This window comes from Phacochoerus africanus, chromosome 1, assembly GCF_016906955.1.
Source record: "Phacochoerus africanus isolate WHEZ1 chromosome 1, ROS_Pafr_v1, whole genome shotgun sequence".
NCBI classification, from domain to species: Eukaryota; Metazoa; Chordata; class Mammalia; order Artiodactyla; family Suidae; genus Phacochoerus; species Phacochoerus africanus.
In genome coordinates, this window is record NC_062544.1 from 116,031,765 (window position 1) to 116,057,278 (window position 25,514).

General features: G+C 45.0%; 1 protein-coding gene across 5 annotated transcripts in view; it reads left to right on the forward strand.

Moving 5' to 3' along the window:
• Window positions 1–25,514, forward strand: part of CACNA1D (calcium voltage-gated channel subunit alpha1 D) — a 334,317-nt gene that overhangs the window by 162,571 nt on the left and 146,232 nt on the right. For all 5 annotated transcript variants that reach the window (XM_047776946.1, XM_047776952.1, XM_047776918.1 and 2 more), the window contains exons 4-7: window positions 10,605–10,744; window positions 19,073–19,215; window positions 23,895–24,047; window positions 24,608–24,804. In XM_047776946.1, coding sequence (XP_047632902.1) covers window positions 10,605–10,744; window positions 19,073–19,215; window positions 23,895–24,047; window positions 24,608–24,804 — 633 coding nt within the window. The remainder of the gene's footprint in view (window positions 1–10,604; window positions 10,745–19,072; window positions 19,216–23,894; window positions 24,048–24,607; window positions 24,805–25,514) is intronic.

Consider the following 25,514-nt stretch of genomic DNA (forward strand, 5'->3'; position numbering starts at 1 on the left):
ATTCTTAAATGGGAGGCGCACCACCCAGCAGGTGTCCACATTTGTACAGTTGGCAGCTCCGCCTCCAGGGTGCATCCTTAGGTACTCAGTCCAAGATGCCTGAATGCCCCTAGGAGGTCCTGGTGGGGCTTTGTAAAAACCCAGGTGAGGGTGGGCAGGCAGGGGCCCGACAGAAAGGTGTGCTTCCCCACCAGGTGGGTGTAGTCAGGTCTCTCCAAATCAGAGGGCACCATCACTGTTCTTTGTTATTTCTGTTGACTATGCCCTTCATACATGAACGTAAATAATCCTTCTTGGCCTGACTCTCTAGCTTGGAGTAGCAGCTGAGATAAGTGATTGGAATGTGCCGTGTCCGGGGGGGCACGTGGGGTGTTTATAGGGGTGCACGTGGGTAGCAGGGACGTGGAGCGAGATTGCACTTAGAATGCAGACATCAGGAAATTTAACCATAGACAAATGTGAAAGGCTTTTCTTTCACTCTCTTAATGGAGAAAAGAATGACTCTGCCTTCTTGTCAAAATGAAGATGTTTGGTTTTAAGCTTACTCATTTCCGGCCTTGTTGAAATATTTGCTCATTTCTTTTCAGCCAAGGAGGTGGACATATTGGAGCATTTGGCTCATGTCAGGCAAAGGAAGCAATGCTAAGAAAAGACTTCTTTTCTAGAAGGATGGGGTTTGGCAGTTTTCACATGACCTGGGCCCCCCTAGGTCCCAGGGAGGCAGAGAACTACTTTGATCAGCCCCATGTGGCGCACATAATCTTACTGCCATTTACCTTGACCTGAGCTGTCAGAATGGGATATAAAGGCCTGACGCCTAGGAGAGGTGAGTGGCATGCCCATGGGGCTCCCTGACTGTGAGACAAGGTCTCAGCCCAGGTGCTCAGAAATGCAGTGTCAGGCTCTGCTTTTTTTTTTTTTCTATTTTGTGAATGATGACATCTTAGTGTTTATGGTGGCTTAATGCTCAGTTCTCTGCTCTGTATAGTGCTCTTCAGAGGTATATGCAATGGATCTTGCCCTCAAGGTACTGACAATCTACAAGTAACACAACACCTCATAGGTTCACTTTCCCAGGTTATCAGGAGCCCTGGAAAACAAGGGCAGTGCCTTGCCCCTCTTTGCTCTCTTTCATGACCTGGTGCGTAGTTGGTGCTCAGGTATTTGTTGTTGTGACTTACTGTCATGATTAAGTGTGTATGGTATAACTTGTAACAGTCTTGACTCACGTGCCTGCTCCATTCTGGGGGTGATGCCTGGTTGGGTACCGTGTGAAGCTGCATTAGATACAGTGGGAGGAGTGCTGGCTGGAGACCAGTGAGGGAGGGGTGTCTGCTGCAGGGGCACCTGGGAGCAGGGGCAGTAGGCACATGGCAGTCATTTGTCTTTCCCTATAAGTACATTGCGCTTACAGCAGAGGGGGGTGGAAGAGTGCTCAGAGGAAATGAAACTCCCCAGTCTTCCCTGAAAGGGAGGGGCAGGATTTAGAGAAATAGAAAGAAGTGCTTTCAGTGATGGAGAAGTGCAATGACAGAGACCAGGGGTACCAGTGAGTCTGACATATATGTAGGGTGTTATGGGAGTTGACAGACTGGAGCAGAGGGAGTAGAGGAGGAGGAAGGAGACTTGGGTAGGACGGAGGCCCTGTGACTGGTGGGGTGACATGTCAGCTGGTGGTTGGTAGGCAGAGTGTAGACAGATTGTGTAGAGGTCCTTGGGGATGCCAGATGGAGGAATTTAGGCGTGATACAATCCCATGCTTTTCATGAAGCTTTCCCAAATGCTCCAGACACAATTAATTGCTCCATTCCACATCTCCCCACAGGAGATTCCCAGTACTCTGCTTTAGCTTTGATTGTCATCTGCCGTGTCTGGAAATGTTTCTGTATACATCTGCTGTCCTCCTCCAGGACATGGATGGTGTCTTAGCCATCTTTAATCTGCACTGCTCAGGACTGCACCTGGTATGGAATAGACATCCAGGGAATGTGGTTGAATCAAATGGGAATAGGGTGCCTGCACTGCCAACCAAGGTGGGGCAAAGGTGGGCAGTGCCTCTGTGGTGAAGCTGGGTGAAGAAGAGTGTGGCTGCTAACTGTCCCCACTACCAAGGGAACTCAGTCTGTGTCCCAGGATGGGTGGGCTGGGAAGCAAGGCAAGTCTCAGGCATCAAGTTTACAGGGGTGTGTAGAATCCTGGAAGCCAGTTGGAATTGAAGGCGGAACAGAGAAAAGATGAGGTGGAAGGAGGAAATTTGGAGAACTGAGACTAGGTGAATACCCAGAGGCAATGACTTTGCAAGGCTCATGGATCCTATGCGTGGAGAACCATCCCTAAGCCTGTGGGTCAAAGGGAATTATCCAAGGAGTTGAATCTCTTGAGAGATGAGGAATTGCTGAAGATTCTCTTAGATGCTTTAACTTTCAGAGAAGCAGAATGATCCTGTAGGCCCTGGGTATTAGCTGGGACTCTTTGGTTGCAGCTGACCAAAACCCCAATCCAAACTGGCTCAGTTTATTGGCTTTTGTAACCAGAAAGCCCAAGGTAGGAGAATTTTGGCTTCAGGTTCAGCTTGATCCAGGGGCTCATATAGAGGCATCAGAGCTGGGTGCTTTCTTTATCTGAACTTCTCTTTCTCTTTGACTCTCTTCCCATTTTTTGGCCTGGTGTCTGTTAGTGTTGGCTTTTCATCTTCATGTCCTCATGGTAACTCTAGGCTTATAGCCTCTGAGGGCTAAATCAAGCCAATGACAGAACTTCTGGCCGAGAGGCTTAGTGAAACTCTAAGTTTCTACCTGACTTGGTTGGTAGGTACTGGGTCACATGCCTATCCTTGAACCAATAACCTGGGTCACATGCTGACCCATGTAGCCCCTGGACTGAAAGTAGGAAAGACTCAGTTCTCAGAGGAAAGTCAGGGAACTGTTACCCTGAAAGTTTTGCTGGGTGGCAAGACCATAATGAGCTACCCTCGGCCAGCTGCTTGCTTTAGCCCCTGTAGCACAGCAGCAGCTGCCTCTGCCCTGCTGGGCAATGAGGAGGCCACATCTAGAGAGAGTGCCCTGTCAGCTTCCCCTGCTCTCTTCCCACGGGCCGGATGTCTTTGAAGTTGGTCTCCACGGAGTGATCGGCCAGGCCACCCGCTGGCCACCTCCATTTGTCATCTCAAGTATATTCTGGATGGCACCCTGGGCAGTGGCCCTGCCTGGCCTGGATGGTCATGAGGTCATTGGGCTGGCATCGGTCCTATTGATTTCTGTCTGTCTCCAATCCTCCTATCAGGACTCCACTTCTGGAGCCTGGGAGCACGGCCTTGCCCTGTCCTGTCCCGCGCAGCCTCTGATGGTGAGTGTCTGGCGGTCCCCAGGACTCTTTCCCACTCCACTTATTCTGATTTTCACTGTCACCTGGTGGGCAAAGGTGACTATCCCAGTTTTACAGATGAGGAAGCTGAGAAGCAGAAGGGGTAAATGACAGCCTGGTGCCATGGGAGGTGAACTCACTCGCATCTTCCCCCTGATTTATCCTTTTAAACCAAAGGTGAAGGAGAACGAAGGCACATTGACTATTCCTGCCAGCCTCTTCACGTAAATGCGGCATCAGCTATCCTTGGCGGCCTGCTAGGCACATGCATCATGAATACCTGCAGAGGAAAGCGTGACCTCTGTTTATGTCCCAGCAAGCTTGAGCTGAGGCCACCTGCTGCTCCCCCTCCTGAGGTCCCTGGCAGAGTTGCTAGAGGTTGAAACCCTGTAAGAGTGGCAGTGGCTCCTGAGGGCACCTCCAGAAACATGAGGCAGTAGCTGAGAGTGTCTCTCGGGCGACATGGAGTGACCCAGTCACCTGACAAGGCAGCAGCTGCACTTGGATCTTGCTGCTTCTGGTTGGCTATCTTCTCCAGGGTCCCTAGGCCCTCACACGGCTCCCCTCTGGGGCCCGAGTCTAGACATGGCTCATCAGATCATAGCGAATTGTGGATTCACAGCTGGAAGACATCATCCATTCAGGCTGCTTGTTTTACAGCTGAGAAGCAGAGGTCAAACCTCAGAACCTTATCCCAAGTACCCCATGTCCTTGTCCCTTTAGCCTCCCCCTCTCCTCATACCTGTGCTCCTGCAGCTCTGGACCTCTCGTTGCCCTTGGCCCATTTGCCTTTGTGGGTGCTCCTCCCTCCAACTGGAGGCAGGGTGGCTGTGGGTGCAGAGCAGGAGCTGTGAGGCTCTACCCGAATGTTTAGTTGTGGGCATTTTAATGGGGCTGGAGCCTGTGGTATTGTTATGGGTGGTATGTTTGTGGCCTCCAGGTTCATGTATTCAAAACAACTCTGGTGAGACGGTGTTTAGAGGTGGGGTCTTTGGGAGCTGATTGGGGTGGTTAGGTCTTGAGGGTGGGGCCTTCTTGATGGGATTAGTGCCCTGAGACGAGGAGGAAGAGAGATCTCTACATGTATATACCCATCAAGGAAGGCCTGCCAGGACATCACGAGAAGGCAGCTGTCTGCAAGCCTGGAAGAGGGCTCTCACCAGACCCCAGATCCACCAGCACCTTGATATTGGAATTCCCAGCCCCCAGACTGTAAGAAATAGGTCTCTGTTGTTTAAGCCATCCAGTCTATGGTATTTTGTTATGGCAGCTTGAATTGACTGAAATATAATTATGGAACTTCTAAGCGGGAAGGGCTGGTGAATAATGTGTGGTCAAAATCTCTCATTTTGCCTATCTATTTATTCATTTATAAATATCGAGTATATTTTTGTGCCAGACTTGGGAATACAGTGATGCATGAAATAGAAATGGTTTCTGATTTTATAAGAAATTATCACTTACTGAGAGACAAGTACCAAAGATACAGTTTCTTAAAAAAATTGTAATATTCCACTGTGAAATGACTGGCCAGTGGGGACCTGCTATATAGCACAGGGAATTCTACCCCCAATATTCTGTGATAATCTGTATGGGAAAAGAATCTGGAAAAGAAAGGATGAGTGTACATGTATAACTCAATTACTCTGTTGTGCAGCAGAAATTCTCACAACACTGGAAATCAATTATATTTCAAGAAAACTTGAGAAAATGAAAAAAATTCCATTGTGAATAGGGCTATGCAGAAATGCAGCGAACTTTGACAGCATATACCAGGGGCTGGAATGTAGTATGGGAGATCAGCAAAGTTTTGCTGAGAAACTGTCATTTAAGTGGAGCCTTGAAGAACAGGTAGAACTTAGCCTGATGAAAAGGCATGAATGGTGGAGTGGTGGTTCTAGAGCAAGGGAACAGAACGTGGCCCTGAGTCAGTCACGGCAGAGCCAGGGCCAGCAGAGGACAACTCCCAGCCCTGGGTTCTCACCACACCCTGTGCTGTGAGCCCGTTTCAGAGTCATGTGCTCCCAAGGAGGGGAGGTGACGTAGGTGGGGCAGGTTCACGGGGGCGGAGTTGGGTGGGGGTGAAACAGGGTGGGCAGAGGCATGTGGAAGGGAAAGCCTGGACTTTGGGGTGCAGTGGGCGGGAGCAGGTTTGGCCGTGACTTGGAGTGGAGGCTCCTGCAGGAGGGATGTAAACGAAGAGGAAGGTACAGGAGCCTGGACAGTGGTGAACATTCACTGGAGGCTCAGCTTGGGATTGAAAAGGGAGGGCTTCTGAGCTGTAGGAATCAGCTGTTGTCTCCATAGTCCGACCCTTTATTCCAGGCTTGTTCTAGGGAGGCTTTTTGGTAATGGAGAATGATTCCTACCCTGCCTGTTTTTCTTTTTGGTACATATGTTAGAATCCCACATTCTCACGTTTTTATAGCCCCTATAGGTCTTGCTTTGTTGCTTAATTTCTCCTCTACCTCCTAGTAGCCCCTGTGAGTACCTTATGTGGGCCCAGTACAGTGCTGGAAGCTGGGGTCACAACGATGGTGGGAGGTGATCTCTGCCCATGGGGAGCCCAGGCCTGCAGGAGGCAGAAGAGATATGTGTGCAGGGGAAACTCTGTTTTCTACTGCCAGCATGTACGTGTCAGGTTGACTAGGTCACCTAAGGTTGCTGGAGACACCCTCTCTGCTGCTGCCTCCCACTTCATCAGTTGCCCTGCAAAGACTTGGGCCCTGTGAGTAGATGAGCAAATCAAAGAGGTGAATCTTACCTGGCTCATCAAGCCTTTGTAGGTGAGGAGCTCTGTGAAGGTAGGGGTCAGGCTTTCTGAAGAGGAACCAGGTGCTCAGGAATGGATGGATGGATGATGGATGTATTGATGACAATGGATATTGTTACCACAGCACTTGTAAAAGGACGCTTGAATATAGGACGGCAGGCAACCAAATACAATTAAGGATCCTGGCATCTCTAATTCCCTGCTAGGTGACAGTTTCTGTTTCTCAAGGCTCTACATGGCGTTCACTGGTTTAGAGACTGTAGGTTTAGAGCCTCTCCTGTTCAGTGAAACATCAGTGTATAAAGAAGATAAATCAGGGTTCAGAATTAGATTCTGAGCCTTTATGTCTCTAGTGGCTTGAATCTCATAGGGGACTTTGATCCACATGATAGGGTGGTCTCTGGGTAAGAACTGGTTCTTTCTTGAGAGATGGTTTGAGTGTCTCTGCCCACCCAGGATCCTCGGTGAGTGGGGAAGATCCTTGCTGGTGGCTGGGTGAGTGTCATGAGCACATGGCTGTTCCTGGCCAGTGCAGGGAGACTGGGATGCAGGAGTCATGTACTCTTTTCATTTACCCTGGGGTAGAGTTTTTAATGTGCAGCCCCTGCCCAGAGGTCACCTCATTTCAAGTTCATTCAGGAGAGCTCTTGCTTGTCTCTCTGTACCTGTCCCATCCCTTCATCCTCACCATTGTTTATTCCTCATGCTCCCCCTCCATCCTGGCCACTGACTCCGTATCTTCTCTGTGAGACGTCCCGCAGGTCCTTTAGCCAGGTGCACGTTGCCATCTCATCCCATGAGGAACCTGACTTTTCCTGGTGGCTTCCTTTTCAAATGACTAACTGAACATTCTCTTTCTCTGCTGAACAGTCGTCTTGTGAAGTAATTACCTTCCCTTCCCATAATTGCTGTTCTGCAAGACGTTTTTTCTTTTCAGGCCTGCACCTGAAGCATATGGCAGTTCCCAGGCAAGGGGTCTAATCAGAGCTGCAGCTGCCAGCCTGCCCCACAGCCATGGCAATACTGGGTCTGAGCCACATCTGTGACCTACACTGAAGCCTGTGGCAATGCCACATCCTTAACTCAGTGAGGCCAGGGATCGAACCAGCATCTTCATGGATACTGTGTTGGGTTCTTAGCCCACTGAGCCACAATAGGAACTCCTACAAGAATTTTTTAAACACTACATTTGCTTGATGTAGAGATGTCCTTTTTTTTTAAAAAGGAGTACTTTTAAGCGCAGAACTGGGGACCCTGCTGACACTGGCTTCTAGGTAAACTGGCCGGTCGTGTTCTCTGGGCTGTGATGGTTCAGCTGGCATTATGTTAGAGTCTCTGTAATAAAGAGTCACATTAAAGCAAGGTTATATTTCTTATAATCAATTCCATCAAGTAATGCACCGAGGATTCTGGAAAGAGAAACCAAAGTCTTCAAAAAGGCGAGAGAGGAGGACAAGAGAAAGAGATAAAAGAGCCCAAACAATTCAGTTACATGAATGGGCCTAGTATTATTGTGGCAAAATTACTTATAAATAAAAGCTAAAGAGGAAAAACAAGCTGTGTTTGGTAGGTGTACTCTGTGTTCCCTGTCTTGTTTTTCTGCTCTAAAGTATAAAACGCTGTGTTGACGTAGGGATGTAACTGCTATGAATATTGATGGCAGCCAAAGCCTTTTTTTCCTGTCTGTCCCAGTAAATAAAGCAGAAAGGATAAAGAGGGAGGAAGAATTATAAAATCAGCTTGCTCTTTCCAGCTCATCTTGCTCCCTTACAGCTCTAAACTCTCAAAAACACACTGACAAGCTACTTTTGGTGGTCAGGGTTCAATTTGAGTACAATCGATGGATGTTTTCAGGGGTTTCTGCTTCTGGTTAAAGCTACAGAGTTACTTTTCCTTGTAGCTCCCACAGTTAGTGTCACTGCCTCATGGAAGCCTTGGTGGATTTCTCCTCTGTAACGAGTAGCAAAGTCGGTTGCTATACCTAAGAACGTACACAGTGGCCTGAGGGCACCTCCTATGGGAGCCTGCCAGCCGGGGATGTGGCAGTGAACTGGAAGATGAGCTCTTGCTCTGGTGAGGCTCATGAAGACTCCAGAGAGTAAACAGGAGAGTCCTTAGAGGTCCGCGTGTGGCATGAGGTGCTGGGGTGGGCATGCTGCTGCTCTGGGAGATTTCAGCTTCTTATCCCAGCTTGGAGGGCATGGCTGGTGGTGCAGAGGGAGTGGGTCGAGGTCCGAGAAGGTCTTCACAGCCTGGTGAAGGGCGAAGGGTGCACGGGATAAGCCAGGCCGAGAGCAGCACCTGATGGGGAACCTGGAGGAAACGTGAGTATGGAGATTGGGGATGAGTGAGGCTTTTTATTCCTATTATGTTATTTATTTATTTATTTATTTATTTTTGAGCTAGGCTTGTTAAATTGAAAACATATTGACTCTGGCTAACTCACACCACAGAGGAATTCGTTAGACCGCTAAGATGGTGTCCCAGGGATCAAGGGGTTCCCCAAGGGCCAGTTAGGAATGGCAAGGACCTGGGGATGAGAGAACCCATGGAACTGGCTAGTCAGCATGACGAGTGGGGAGTTGAGAATGGGGGTAGAGCCTGGGGTAACCCTACGGTTGGATGGTTCTCCTGCTGGTAAAGAGGAAAGATGCAGTGGTGAGTCTCTGTGATGTCCCACCCAGGACTGGGACTCGTCTGTGATCAAGGGGCGGTGCTCTGGTGGCAGATGGCTAGAGCGCAGGGTGGCTTGGGCAAAATCGTGCTCACATGGAACAAGAAAGTCTTTGCAGGAGGAAAGTGATTTATCCCTTGGGTCTTATCAGACGCCTCAAGATGCAGAACTTGCTCTTCGTCAGTTCCCTCTCCTGGAGTGTTGTCTGCGTCCACATTCAAAACCCCCACCTCAGAGTTCCCCGTGGTGCAGTGGTTAACCAATCTGACTAGGAACCATGAGGTTGTAGGTTCCATCCCTGGCTTTGCTCAGTGGGTTAAGGATCCGACATTGCCATGAGCTGTGGTGTAGGTTGCAGACGTGGCTCGGATCCCGAGTTGCTGTGGCTGTGGCTGTGGCGTAGGCCGGCAGCTATAGCTCCAATTAGACCCCTAGCTTGGGAACCTCCATATGCCACGGGAGTGGCCCTAGAAAAGGCAAAAAAAAAAAAAAGACAAAAAAAACAAAAAACAACAAAAACAAACAAAACCCACAAAACCCCCACCTCCCGTACCAGGCTAAACTTTTCAAGGATATGGACCATAGTGGAGACATTTTTCTAATCCTGGCTCCTGGTGTGGGGCCCATCAAACAGAAGAGGTGCTCACTATTTCCTGAGCCAAATTTATTTGCATATACACCCACCCCCACCCTAGGCATCGTAATAAGTGAATTCTATGATTTCCATTTTCCTGAGGCATTGGTAACTTTCCTCAGGTCCCACAGAGGAGAATTAATATTAGCCGAGGCCTTTATGGCACATATGGAAGAGTTTTAATTACTGATGATTTTTCATTGGGTAATTATTTAAGTAGCTTTTTGCCAGTAACTGCCTCTTGTAAAATTATTCACACATATCCTGGCGGTCCATATTTCTGTTCAATCCAAAGCTGTATGAAGAAAACCTTTATAGAAGAGGAAAGAGCCAACATTTTTAGACCTGCTGATGGATGCATTTTCTACAGCTCATGGAGTCACATGAGTTGGAACTGGAAAGGTCCTCAGAGCCTCTAGCCTGAGGGTGGCATCTCAGAGGTCTGTGGCAGTCAGATGGGGGTGGCTGTTGGCTTTGTAAGGAGGACTTGGAGGCTGAGCCCAGGCCCTCTGGGAACACGTGTGGAGACCCCTCAGCAGTGTCAGCTGGGAGACCATCAGGCGGCCGTGAACTTGCCATCCCCTTAGTATGTGGATGCAGAAACTTAGGTCCAGAGGAGAGGAGAGTCACCTTGCCAAGGTCACCTTGCTGTTCAGTGACAAAGCCAACCCTGACTTAGAAGTCAGATGGAAACCCCGAGGGGCAGCGAGGGTCAAAGCAGATGCATCTTCCTTTCTTCCTAAGGACATTCTGTTCAAACCCAGGGGGATTGTCGTTGCACCCTTGTGCTTTTCTGGGCCTGGTTGGGCAGCCTTAGGAGGAAAACACGCTGTGTTTTGCAAGTGTGTGCAGATAACAAACATGCCTTTGCGTCCTAGGGAGAGTCACAGCACATACATCAGGGCAGGTGGCAGAATACAATTCATGCAGCCTGGGATGAGAAGCTTTTTACACATTGTTGCTTAAGAGAAATTTGGTGTTAGAATTAAAATGCCTGCTTGGTCCAGGTGTGGTATTAATTGTTTCATTTCTCGTAATAAAAGTTTGCTTGAAGAGGAATGCTTACGTCTCTGAGATACCGACTCTAATCCCTGTTTCCTTTTCTCTTTCTTCTCCTTCCCCAACCCTTTTTGGTTTTATTTCTTTGTTTCTCTTCACAGGAAAAAGTAGAATATGCCTTCCTGATTATTTTTACAGTCGAGACATTTTTGAAGATTATAGCGTATGGATTATTGCTACATCCTAATGCTTATGTTAGGAATGGATGGAATTTACTGGATTTTGTTATAGTGATAGTAGGGTAAGTCCTTTTATTTGTGGAAATGTTTTTTGGGGAAAGGGGGAGGCGGGAGTAACAGACACCCGTCTTTTAAGGGAATAGGCTTGTTCCTTGATGCTAGTAATTGGAGCCAGCACCTGTCAGGAGTTGTTTGAAGCCTGGTGATGCTGCTGCCAGTCTCTGGGCAGGGACTGACTTGAAATTCTCTCATTGTTGTCACTCCCTCCTTCAGTAATGTGTTAAGGAAAGAAGTTGGAGCTCAGCTCATCTTACAAGACCTTGGGCCTCCACACATAGGCCAGCCTTGATGGTGATTTGAGTCAAGGGTGTAGGGCTCTTATACTTAGCACCCCGTTAAGTTAAAAAAAAAAATCAAATAAACCAGTAAAAAAGCAATAAATCCTTCATAGCAGTGAGATACTCTGCTATTTAACATTCCCTTGAGCAATGCTATTAATTTTTTCTGCTGACTTAGGGGGAAAGCTTTGGCACACTACTATCCCATTTCAAATAACAAAACAAGTGTTTGAAAAAAATGTCAGATATCGGCATGAAATGAAATAAGCCAGAAGAATGCAGAGAAGCAGGCCTTCTCCCCCAAATCCTGTCACAGGAAGAAGACACCAACAGTTTCAGTGAAAGGAGAATGTTAAGATTAAAAAACAGCGGCCTGTGTTATTCTGGTCCTTCAACACCTGGAAATGTTGCCAGCAAGAGAAAAATGAATCTGTGTCAGGGGAATGCTGGGTCTTTGGACCAAATACCCACATAGGAAAATAAGATCTACCTTTTTTTTTTTTTTTTGTATGGTGGAATCCCTTGTAAGATCTATCCTTCTGCTGAGTCTTAGCTACCCAGCTGTAAAGTGGGTTGCTCCTAAAATTATATTTGTTTCTACGGAGATACACTGTTAAATGACCTCTTTGTTTTCAGCTCTATGACTTGGTTCCAATGCCTTTTGCAGTTGAGCAAGGTGACTTTTCTTGTGGATTATTATTTACCATGAATCTTTTGGCATTTCATGGGAGACCAGTACTGCTGGATTTTGAGAGAAAGGGATGCATTTGAGCCATGTCCTTTCAAAGCTAGGAAGTTAAAGTGGGATCCAAAGTGGTGGCCCAACAGGATGATTAGATGTGCAGAGAAACATGTTAACTTTTGCAAAAACCAGTCTGGTACATAGGAATCTAAGGCGTTGCTCCAAAGTAGTGCAGCTAAAATGAACAGGTGATCGATAAGTACCATGCCTTCCTGTATTTGATGAACTCTAACAAAAAATGGCAAGCAGGAGCCTTACAGGTCTCTTGGTTCTGGCATAATCTTGCTATGCCTCTCCTGACTCTGGACTAGAGTCCAGTGTAGCTAGAGGATGGAGATGCTTAAATCCACTTCTTTTGTCCCTACCCTACAATCAGCTCAGCTTTCTATCTGAAGGTGTTTTTGGACTCTCATACAGCACAAAGACAAGGAACCAAGCAGAATGTGGTGGTCTCATTGAGTTGAAGAGCCAGAGATGAGTGTTTAGGAAGGCTGAGGTGGTCAAAATTTGAGAAGTATAGTATGGGAGCAGGGAGGGAGTTACTCAGAGAAAGAGCTCCATAAATATGCCTTGGCGTCCTCTTCAGTTTTGGCTAAAGACTAGGTTACACTTACCTTGGGTGATATTCTGTAAGGCCAAGCAAAGAGTACTGCTAGGGGAAAGAGAAAAGCTGGGGTTATAGCTGAATAATAAGTAGAGCTCACATTGGTCTGGGAATTGTTTGAGTTATGACCAACCAGAGTGGAACCCTGGACTATCAGCAGAGACCCCAGAAGGGCTATTGGTAGTATGGCTAAACTACCTCTAGAGCAGGGGTTTGCAAACTATGATCAATGGACCAAATTCAGCCTGTTACAGATTTTTGTAAATAAAGTTTTATTGTTACACAGGGACAAGCATTTGTTTACATAGTTGAGTTGATTAGTTTAGGTCCACAGAACTTAAAGTATTTACTGTCTGACCCCCTACAAAACAATTTTTCTAACTCCTGCTCTAGAATAAAAACCATCTAAAACCTTTGTTAATACTATTTGTAAAGAAGACTGAAAAGGAGCAAACTGACATGCAAGTAACTTAGGTGTCTACCAAAATAAAACTCAACACTGTAAAGGACAACCACAAAATCCAGTCAAATATTACTTGATTGAACACATGAAGAACTGTGACTCATAACCAGGAGGAAATTCATGAATAGAAATAGACCTAGAAATAACAGGAGATGATAGAATTAGTGGAGAATTACAAGACTTTTAAAACAGCTATTAGAAATACATTTATGGACTTAAGAGGAATATACAAATACAGTGACAAAAGGTGGGGCCATGTAAAAAAAGAACCAAATGGGACTTTGAGGACTGGAAAATAAATCTGAAGTGAAAACGTCCCTGGATTGGCTTAATAGCAGATTAGACACAATAGAAGAAAATAATGAAGGGGTTTGAAGATATGGCAATAACACAGAGAATAATGATGGAAAATAAATGAGCACCAACTGACCTGTGGGGCAATATCAAGTAATCTAACATACACATATTTGGAAGCCCAGAAGATAGAAGATAGAGGAGAGACAGAAAAAAAACCTCAATAAATAGTTGACATTTTATAAATGTGATGAAGAATATAAATTCACAAATCCAAGAAGCTTAACAAAACCCAAGAAAAATAAACATGAAGAAGGTTACATCAAGACACATCATGATCATAATCAAATTGCCCAAACCAAAGATAGAGCATCTTAAAAGTAGAGGGAAAGACACTGTAGTTATCTTGTCAGCAATGGTGCAAACCAGGAAACAATAGACATTTTTTAAGTGCTAAGAAAAATGTCAACCTAGAAGTTTTATTCAATGACGATATCTTTAAAAATTAGAGTAAGAAAGAAAAATTTTAGGCAAACCACAGCTGAGAATTCACCGCCAGGAAACCTGTACCTTCAAATATTAAAGGAATTTCTTCACATTAAAGGAAAATGACAACAGATAGAAATGTGGATCTAAAAGAAATGAAGAATGCCAGAAAGGATAAATGCATATGTAAATATAAAAACATTTTTCTCATCTTAAAATCTCTTTCAAAGCAATTGATTAAAGCAAAAATACCAATGTACTGTGGGGTTTATAGCAACTATAATAGTAAAACATATGACAACATTAATACAAAGGACAGAAACAAGGAAAAATCCAAATACTATAGAACAGTATTTGTGCAGTTGGTGGAGTTATTATCTGAAGGTAGACACATCTGATAAGATGTGTATTGTAAATCCTAGAGCACAGTCCAGCAAAATTCAGCCCATAGACCAAAAATGGTTTACTGCCTTTCCTTTCCACTACATTGATAAAGCATTTTGTTGTCTGCTTTAGCAGGTTAAGTTTTATTGGAAGATAGTCATACTCATTCATATTTACGGCTATTTGGTGTTAGGATGGAAAAGTTGAGTAGTTGTGACAGAAATTCTCTGGCCTGCAAATCCTAAAAGTGTTACTATCTGGTGATAATACTCTACCAAAAACTTTTGCTGACACTTGCTCTAGAGGAGACACTAGAAAAATATAGAAGTAATTCTGTGTTGGAGAGTAAATGGAATTTTTTTTTTGTCTTTTTTGTTGTTGTTGTTGTTGTTGCTATTTCTTGGGCCGCTCCCGCAGCATATGGAGGTTCCCAGGCTAGGGGCTGAATCGGAGCTGTAGCCACCGGCCTACGCCAGAGCCAAGGCAACGTGGGATCCGAGCCGCATCTGCAACCTACACCACAGCTCACGGCAACGCCGGATCGTTAACCCACTGAGCAAGGGCAGGGACCGAACCCGCAACCTCATGGTTCCTAGTCGGATTCATTAACCACTGTGCCATGACGGGAACTCCGGAATTTTTTTTTTTTAAAGTAGGGAATAAAAGTATATCAGACAGGGCAAATAGAAAACAAATATCAAGATGGTAGATTTAAACCCAGCTACACCCTTATTTAAAATCCAGAGGTTATCAGATTTTATATATGTATAAAGATAACACTGAGTTCTATAGTGTCTAAAAGATACCTAATTTATAAAGACAAATAATTTGAAAGTGAAAGGACAGAAGAATATATATCATGCAAAAGTAATAAAGAATCTGTATTAATAACAAAGTAGGCTACAGAACAAGGAATATTATCAAGGATAAAGAAAGACACTTCATGAGAGTTCTCATCGTGGCTCAGTGGTAACGAACCCAACAAGTATCCATGAGACGCAGGTTTGGCCCCTGGCCTTGCTCAGTGGGTTAAGGATGTGGCATTCTCGTGAGCTGTGGTGTAGGTCACAGATACGGCTCAGATCTAGCATTGCTGTGGCTGTGGCATAGGCCAGCAAATACAGCTCCAATTTGACCCCTAGCCTGGGAACTTCCATATGTCACAGGTGCCGCCCTTAAAAAAAGACAAAGAAAAGAAAAAAGAAAGACATTTCGTGATGTTAAAGGAGTCATCTCACGAAGAAGATATAATTATATATGTGTATATATAATATATATACATACATGCACACCTAATAGTAGAGCCTCAAAAGCGTGAATTGATAGAACTGAAAGGAGGAATAGACAAATCTTCAGTTCTCGTTGTGCATTTTAATACTCCTCTCTTGAGGAATGTTGGTAGAACATCTAGATAGAAGAATACTAAGGATACAGGGAGATTTGAACAGTGCCATCATTCAACTTGGCTGAATTGACTTTTTAAAAATACCACAACCAACAAGAGCAGAATATGTATTCTTTCTACATGCACATGGAACATGAAGCAAGAAAGACATATTCTGGGCCATAAAGTAAATCTCAATGAATTCAAGATTAAAATCTTATAAAATTATGTGTTTTGAGTGAATTTAGGAATGTTTTTGGATAAAAGGTCACTGTAAAAAAGCATGTGAATTTCTATGCATTAGTCATGAACAATTGGAAAGTGAAAATTTAAAGACATCATTATTTACTATAGCATCAAAAGACATGCACTATTTAGGAATAAACAGTGCACTGAAAATGACTAAACCTGCTGAGAGGAATTAAAATCTAAACATATGGAGTAATGTACTATGTTCATGGACTGGAAGATTCAATATTATTAGGATATCAGCTCTTCAAATTGAGGTATAGATTGAATCCTAATCTGAATCCCAGCAAGGTTGTTATGGAGATAGATTTATTTTAAAAATTTGTATGGAAATTAGACTAGCCAAAAGACATCTGTAAGAACAAATCTGGAACCTGATTTTAAGATTTCCTGTAAAGCTACAGTAGTCAAGACAGTGTGGTTTAGAATAAGTAATAGACAAAAATATCCATGGAACAGAATAGGGAATCTAGAAGTAGGTCCATATGGAAATGATCAATTGATTTTAGACAAAGGTACCTAGATGACAGAATCGGTTGAGGAAACAATTTTCAAGAAATAGTGCTGGAACAACTATTTATCCATTAAGAAAAAGAAGACTCCATTCTTACCTCATATCACGTAAAAATATTACCTTAAAATGAATCTTTAAAAGCTACAACTATAACATTTCTAGGAGAAAATCTTTGGGGGTAGGCAGAGATTTTTTAGGACCCAAAAAGCCCTAGCCATAAAAGAAATAATCGAAATTTTCAAACCTTATCAAAATTTAAAACTTTTCTTCCAAAGAGACATTGAAGAAAATGAAAAGATAAGGCACACATTGGGAAATAATATCCCCAATACATATATATATATATATGACGAGGGACTTGTATTCAGAATTTATAAAGAACTCTTACAATGCAAAGGTAAAAAGACCCAGTCCATAAAGGGGCAAAAGATTGGAACAGATCTTCACAAAAGAAGATATGTAAATGGTCAGCAAGCACTTGTCATATGTACTAAGTTGAACTCAGAGACCAGAAAAAAAGTTTAAAAAGAAAAAAAATAAATTATGTCTTCTCTTGAATCATATTTCTACTCACTAAAGTTGCCAATTGCAGACTCTGTCTTTATCCAATGGATTTTTTGTTCCAAGTCAACCATGACTATTGCTTTTGTCAAGATTCCCAATACCAGAGATGTTAAGAAAGTAACTGATATTCCAAAATGTGAACTGCTAATAATGTGACCACAAGAGAGTTCAACATGTTGACAGGAGTTGATATTATTCTGTGGATAGAGAAGTTTGACTTTTATCTCACTCCTCTAATTTTTCAATAAACATCTCTTTTCAAGCCTCCAAGACTCCTCATTTGAACTTTTGTGAACATAGGGGGCTCATTCTGGTGCTTCTACTTAGTGTCAGCTTGGGTGGCTACCTGTTTGTTTTTTTTTCTCCTGTCTTGGGGTAAACTTTTTAATAACAGTCTAGGATCAAATACTTTCTCCTCTTGTCCTCGTCTCTTCAGGCACATGGTACTTGTTTGGGGGGTACCGTGAAATGAGTAGAATCACAGACTGTTCTCTAGGAAGGGCAGAACTCAGGATCATTTCATCCAGTTTTCTCAGTTGACAGAGAAGGCAAGAAAGGCCTGATGCTTCCTGATGCTTAGGAACAGAAGCCAGCCCTGACCTCTTACACCCTCTGGCTGTCTGGAAACAGCAGCCAGCTTCCCTCTCTGACACGCTCCTCTGTGATGGCAGAGACATTGGTCACCTGTCTTCAAGGATATTGCTGAAGAAGAGGGGAGAAAAGGGTCAATAAAGTGTAGATTGCAAAACACTGATACTTGAGAGCAATCTTAAGTCACCACGTGCATAAATTACTCTCCTAACCCTTTGGGATGAAAATTCTTGTGGCTGCATTTTAGAAGAGTTTGAGGTTTTTCTTTCTTCCTTTTGCTTTGTGTTTGTGATGCTGTGAACTTCTTTTGTAGGGGACACTTTTAACTTTAGCCTTGCTGCAAGGGGTTACAGTAATTAAAAAACTATGCTAATGAGAGACCTGTCATAAACTTGATATGTTACCCCACTCGTAACCAGAAAGAGCCCACCATCTGTAGCTTTGAAAAGGTAAAGGCCTTTCCCTTCCCCTCCCCCCGCAATCTAGATTCATTGCTAATTGCAGAACTGTTATTAAAACAGATGACTGGTCTTTAAATGCCCCCAGAATGACATGACTGTGCCCAATCAGGACTGTAATCAGACCACCCGGTATTTTATGGTCTTAGTGATCCAGAGGCATGCCAGTGGGGGCAGGGTTTCTGCTTTGGCTGCTAATTAAACTTGAGAAACCTTTTCTTTGTTGCTGGGCCAATCATTCCCCCAATCTGATTGGCCAGCGTTGATTCTATTTGAAATGGGCAAATTTCTATTTATTCTGAAAAACAAGCAACATTTCCAAAGAACAAATGTTTATTTGAAAGAGCAAAAGTAACTGTCAAATGAGCGGATTGCCTGAAAATAGCTTTATCCGAAAAAACCTTCTGAGAGTAGGAAAAAATTTGTCATGGCTGCCAGATACAATATTATGCACATTTCAGAAGAGAAAATGATGAAAATAATACCTTCTCTTAGGTTATGGCTTTTGGCCTTTGCACAGCTCCTTAGCATCTGTGATTTAGATCATCCCCTGAACATCTTGGTTGGGGTGGAGGTGGGGGTGGGGTGTGTCCAGGACTGTATTGGGAGTGGTATAACATATTAAGATCTGGGACGCTGGAGTGTTTATTCATTCATTGATTGATTCATCAGATGTTTTTTGAGTGCTTCCCGTGTGTGAGCAACTTGTTCTAGGCACTAGACTAGAACATACTAGATGAACAAATGAACACACAGTCTACAGTTCTCTGTCCTTATGGAACCTACATTTCTCTGAAGCCAACATACCAGGATTCTTATGTTAGTTCTGCCACTAGTTGTGGGACCTTGGGCAAGTTACCTGTTCTCAGCAAGGTTTTGCTTCCTCGTGTGTAAAATGGTGTTCAGCGTATTCCCACTGCATCACATTTTTGGGGATTACTGAGATCATTTATGTCAAGTGCTTAGTACATAGTGAGTGCTCATAAATGGCAGCTTGATTATGGTCCTTACTGCTGTTGAGGCAGTTCCATCTGTTGTCATCATTGGACCCCTGGCAGGTCCCTTCTTCTAGGGAGCTGACTTGCTAGGATGCTCACAAGCAAGCAGGTAAGACCAGTCTTCATCCCCAGTCCTTTCAGATGTAGGGGTCATGGCCAGGGGTTAGCAGCCCAGTTCTTGCCTCTGCCTTGCTGCTTTCCCTTTATTTAAGCAGCAGCCATCCAGAATTAGCCCTAGTTCAAAAATAACTACTCTCACCATCCCTGTTTTACTCCCCTGGGTGACAGACTCTAACATTTCTTCCTCTCTTCTTCTTTCAGATTGTTTAGTGTAATTTTGGAACAATTAACCAAAGAAACAGAAGGCGGTAACCACTCCAGTGGCAAGTCAGGGGGCTTTGATGTCAAAGCCCTCCGCGCCTTTCGAGTGTTACGACCACTTCGACTAGTATCAGGAGTGCCCAGTAAGCACGCTTCGTTTCCTATAAAGCCGGAGTTTGTTGATTTTCTTTCCTCTGGTTGGGTCTTGGGATTAGGAAATGGGGTGCGATGAGGTGAGTGGCTGTGTGCCAGCCAAGGGCTTTGCAAGCAACTCTGGAGGCCTTGGCCCTTGACAAAGCCTTTTTGCCTATGTCATCACGATGGGGAACTGGAGGTGAGGATTTTGTAGAAGAGAATCTTCTCAGTGGAGAGCTAAAGTAGGTGGTGGCAGGAGACCTGGAATTCAGACCTCCTCATTCCATCCTGGTCTTCGTCCTCTGATACCTGCTGCCCTGGCTTCCTCCTACCCCGAGGCCTGCCCCTCTGAATGTGGTGGGTTACATAGATGAGGGTGTCGGAGGCCTCAAGTGATTGCCTTTTTTTCAAAGTGGAAGCAGTAAAGGGCTGGAATCCTGAAAACTCTGCTTAACTCTTCACTGGAGGAACTGTGCCCACCCCACTCCAGGGCAGAGGTGGCTGCTCCCGTGTCTTCCCCGCACATTAGGCACAGTAATACCAGCTTGAAAGTTGTTGCGGAGACTGTGCCGGTCATGCAGCAAGGGCCCTCAGCACAAGGCCTGGAGCATAGTGGGGGCCCTCAGGGTATGAGATGCTGCTGTCATCCGCTAGGCTCTGATACCTGTCTGGGCCAGGCCCTCATTGGCTTCTCGCTCCTGATAGCCAGGCCAGGTTTAGCACTACCTGAGTTGGAACAGATGCCCTGCTAATGCCCTGGCCAGGAACTTCCATAAAGAGTGTGGCACATGCTTCCCTGGGCTCTGCTCCTGACAGGACACCCCTGCCAGGCACTTCAGGAGGGTGGATGTTCTAGTGCCTTTCCAAGGGCTAGGATGGTGAGGTGACTGCCTGCTTCCAGCTGGAGAACGGTATGGGACTGCAAGGTGTGCCTGTTTTTCACAACTGGTAAAGCCATCAGAAGAGCAAAGATCATGTTTTTGCCTGTCCAGAAGTTCTTCATGAAATTTTATTAATAAACCTGTTGGCACTCAGAACGTACCAAAAATTCTCTGGAAAAAAAATTTCCAAATTTAACATTTTAAAATGTAGGAAGTGGTGTTTTGTGTGTACTTGTTTTTCCAGATGGTTCATTTATTTTCACTGAAAAAGATCACAAGTCAAAAACCACACAACTGTCTGGAAGCAATTGAGAAAAATAGAAATACCTTGGAAATGACTGGCCCTGTTAAGTGTAATATGATTAAATGAGAAGTTCAGTGAGCAAACATGAGGTTTCAGATTCAGTTGTTAGAGCCTAATCTAATTTCAAAGTAACCACGACAACTTTTTTCCCCCAAAAAGCAAATGACAGGTCAGCTTGCCTGCAGTATGTGCTGTGGCTTCGTGGATCTGAGTCATAGATGAGGACTTCTCAGCCTGGGTTCGTTAACTGCCCTGGTTGCCAGCATCCAAGTTGCTCATCAGACCCTGCTGTCCTTTGGGGTGATGAGTTGGGGCTCTGGGACAGGTCCTTTCCTATGTTGGTTGGCACCTGTGGACTAGTGATTTCTTAAGTACCTGAAATTGTTAAAAATGACTGGGAAGGTGTGACTGCTTACACATACTGGGAATTGTCTGATCCCTTCTAAAGAGAACTCAGACGATTCTGCAAGACCTGATTTTGTTCGCATGCCTGTGTGTGTGTGGTGTGTGTGCACTCATTGGAAGGTAAATATGTATTTCAAATAGAGCCCCTCAGATGTTTGTGGAGCTCTTCACCACCCACACTCAGCTAGCTGATAAATATGTATCTGAATCCTAGACCATCAAATAGGAAAGAGCCTTCAAGACCATCTGGGTCCACGAACACCATCTTTTAGATGAGGAAGCACATCTAAACCTTGGGCAGGTTTGCGGCAAGTGAGTGGCCACACAGGACCAGACCCCCATGGTTTCCTAGCTCCAGGCCTGGTGTTCTTTCTGTTCCATTCCACTGCTCCTTGCTTAGAATCTCATGAGTTCTGCCATACAGAACAAGAGTTATGTACCAAGGAAACTAATGTCATGAAAATATGTGCATTCACATTGATACAATGTCATTATGTCATACATTGGGCCAATCCAAAATATAACAGTTGCAATATGCATAAACACCATTATGAAACATGGGGCTCACTGCCATGCAATCAAGAGGAGCTAATTGCTGGATGATGGTTTCGGATGGCCTATCCATGTCTTAAAAAAACAAAGGGAGCTCCCATTGTGGCTCAGTGCTAATGAACCCTATGAGTATCTATGAGGATGAGGATTCAATCCCTGGCCCCATTCAGTGGGTTAAGGATCCAGCATTGCCTCCAGCTGTGGTGTAGGTCACTCATGTGGCTTGAATCCTGTGTTGGTGTGGCTGTGGTGTAGACCAGCAGCTGCAGCTCCAGTTCAACCCCTAGCCTGGGAATTTCCATATGCAGTGGGTGCAGCCCTAAAAGAAAAAAAAAATAAAGACTAACCACCACCCCCCCAAATCCCGAAATGAAAAAAAGGAAAAAAAAAACCCATATTCAAATAGATTAGATTTTTTTTCCCTTTCCATCTATTCCTTAGAGAAGACAAAAACATTAAAAGTCATCCTAATAATCATTCCCCACCCCCACCACAGAAACCATTTGAACACTGAAATATCTGAAGGTGGTACCTAGGGATTTTTATAATAATGAAAGTCCAGAAAGAGATCATGGAGAGTCTAAAATCCTCTAGTCAGTCTTTCCTCACTGCCCTCCACCTCTTTCCCTGTCCTTCTTCTCACACTGAACTTCTGCTGTGGCTGCTGATAAGGATTTTTCTCTTTACTTGGTGTGGTCTGATGTATAACTTACTTAAATCTGTCATCTTCATTCATTCTTTGAATACATATTAGGAAAATGAGAAAATACTAGAAAAGAGCAGTTTGAAGGAGGAAGAGTCGACGAGGGAGGAAGGGAGAGAGAAAGCAGGGGGAAGGAGCTGGGCTCAAGCTGAGGTTGCACTGCTGTGGGGGGCACAGGATACACAGGGTGTGGAGCACCCGGGGCTAGTGGGCTCTGGACTCAGGCTCCTGCTTCCTTCGTCCAATCCTGAGTGTTACCTTCTGTCCTCTTCCCACAGTCCTTTCTCTTCCTGTACCGTGGCTCTGAGCGTTGCCCTGTGGGCAGCTTCCAGGTTTCCACATCCCTCCCTCATCCCTCAAGTCCACATTTCAGCTGCAGGGTCCTTCCCTCTTCGTCTTAAGTGATCAGACTCACGAGGAGGACAGTTGCTCTCACTCCTCTCCTCCTCCCCGACTCCATGGGCGCCTCCTTTTGACACGCTTGTCTTTGTTCAGGCACTAGGATTAGCCTTGTGCCCCTGCCTCCCTGGGCACATTTCTCTAACTCACTGCTGAGTTCTGATCTCATCCACGTCCTCAGCCTGTTCTACCTGGAGAGCCCAGCACCCTCCAGCTACTCCTCTGCCTGTCTTGCCTCCTGCTGCTCCACTCCTCTCTTCCTCCCTCTCTCTCCCCCTTTCTCCCTTTTTCTCTCCCTTCCTCCTTGCCTTTCTCCCTTTCTCTGGCCCACATCTGTGGCATCTGGAAGTTCCCCGGGTAAGGTGACGAATCAGAGCCGCAGCTGCAGGCCTGCAGCACAGCCACAGCAACACAGGATCCAAGCTGCATCTGCAACCTATGCTGCAGCTTGTGGCAATGCTGGCTCCTTAACCCACTGAGCGAGGCCAGGGATTGAACCCTCATTGTCAGGGAGACAGTGTCAGGTACTTAACCCACTGAGCCATGATAGGAACTCCCCTACTTGTCTTTCTAAAAAGGCTGCCTTTTGAATTTTCCCAAGGCTCTCCCAAGTATATATGTTAACATGCTTTCATTTGATTTTTCTCCTGTTTAAAATAGAGGCGGCCTTTTGCCTATGGACTAAAGTCTGGCCCTATAATCTGAACCCAAAACCGAGTGCTCCCTAGCTGCAGTCTGCTCCTTGTTCCTGTTGCCTTTTTCCTCTGTGTGACTGCCAGTCAAGGCTCTCCACCCTCAGTCCACGGGGCGCTAGCTCGTATCTGCTTTTGCTGCTTTCGTCCCTCTGCTCGTCGGAGCCTCTCTCCCATGCCCGCCAGCCTGCTGGTGGAAATCCATCCTCCTCAGCCTTCAGGGCTTCCCAGTCCTCTTTTCTCGTGCCCACTTACAGGTGATGTCTTTTATCTGTCTTTAATTTGAACGGCGTGACATTGCTCACACAGCCTCTGTGGGCTACCTTAGAGGAATTTGTGTTTGAGTCTCGTGTCTCCTAGAACATAACCTCTTTGGGAGAAGCCACGAAGCCATGGAGATGTAAGACATCTTCCTATCCCCCACAGCACTAAACTTCATCTTTGCCACGTGGTTGATATTCAAGGAATTTCTAATGGATGAACAAATGCATGAATGACTTTCATATATGGCAGTCCCCTCTCTAGGACTTAGTTTTTCTATCTTTTCAGTTGAAGAAGTCGGATTATAGGTGATCTTTAAGGTTTCTTTTTAACTTATCTCACATCCAAGTTGAATGTTAATGAAAAGCTATGAAATACCTCCTTGAGTTTTATCACTATGAGTCATGTACAGAGCCAGCATCATTAGGAATTATATTTATGCATCAATGAAATACTTCCTGGGTCACAAACTTATTTTTCTCTTTCCTAGGTTTACAAGTTGTCCTGAACTCCATTATAAAAGCCATGGTTCCCCTCCTTCACATAGCCCTTTTGGTATTATTTGTAATCATAATCTATGCTATTATAGGATTGGAACTTTTTATTGGAAAAATGCACAAAACATGTTTTTTTGCTGACTCAGGTAAGTCATGGAAAGGGTAGCTAACCTAACTTGTAAAAAATTTGTCTTTCCCTAAAACAACTTTTGTGGTTTTGGGAAAATCTAACACAAAATGAGAGAGAAAGGAAAAAAAAAAAAAACCAAACCAAAACAAAAAAAAGCCAAATACACCAGTAAATCTAAGCCAGTTCTTGGTGTGAATTATATTCAGAATGAATGAGAATTTGGTCTCCTTTTCCACCCTGATGTCCTAAGTAATGTGTTCTGGCAAACAACGTGAGGGGGCCCCCAAAACTAGACCATGAGGTGAGTCAGTAGTGTTGTGTATAGGCCGAGGGAAGGTGCTGTAGGGGTGAGGACAGAGGAGAGAGCCGTGGCTTCTGAGCAGAGGAAATGGCAAACTCCATGGAGGTGGGAATATTTCAAGTGAACCTTGAAGGACAATAGGAATCCTAAATGGCAGAGTGGGCGTTCCAGGGAGCTGTGTTCCAGGCTCTGGCAAGGGTACTCAGCTTCCTCAGTTTGGTTCCCTAACGATCCTTCTGCCCTCAAGCGGTGATTCCTTCCTTCTCTGTTTGTAGATATCGTAGCTGAAGAGGACCCAGCACCGTGTGCGTTCTCAGGGAATGGACGCCAGTGCACCGCCAATGGCACAGAGTGTAGGAGTGGCTGGGTTGGCCCCAATGGAGGCATCACCAACTTTGATAACTTTGCCTTTGCCATGCTCACCGTGTTTCAGTGTATCACCATGGAGGGCTGGACAGACGTGCTCTACTGGGTAAGAAGCTCGAGGAGAGTGTTGAATGGAGTGTTCTTGCTTTGAAGAAACGTGTGTCATTAGTTTGAGCCATTGGAGAGCTGGTTCAAAATGACCCTGGAAGTGAGTTCTTAGGGAAGGGAAGCAGACCTTCTCTTCACTCAGCAAGACCTATCATTTTTCCCTGTCAGGGCCTCAGTTTCAGCTCTAGGAAGCTGCTACATGACATTGGCTCCCCCTGATCCCCACTTCCACCTGGGGACTTATTGCTGAGTGTGCCCAGCAGTCCCCTGTTGGGAGAAATTCCAGAAGGCCAGAGCTGTCCTGACTAAACTGAGAGAGCCAGAGGTCATTCCCCTGTCTCCTGGACTTCTATGGACTAAAGCCGACCTTTTATACCTAAAGGCAGGTTGCTCTACTAGATCCTAAATGGAAGGTGGGAAACATTAATTAGACTCTTTTCATGTTTTCTATAGCTTATCACAGCCTTAAATCCCAAATGGGTTTTCCCCCTATCATAGCATTTCCCTTTTGCATCTTCACTGTGACTACAGATCAGTCCAGCATAAGCCCTTAGCTCTCTCTTCCTTTCTCTTTGGAGCTATAGAACTCCAACAGAAAGGGTAGAAGTGGCACATCAGCCTTCCAGGGCTGGTGGACCTGTCTGTGGACACAGATGGACACTCTTTGTATGGCTCAGGGCTGGCTCATCTTGTTCCTGATGGAGCTGG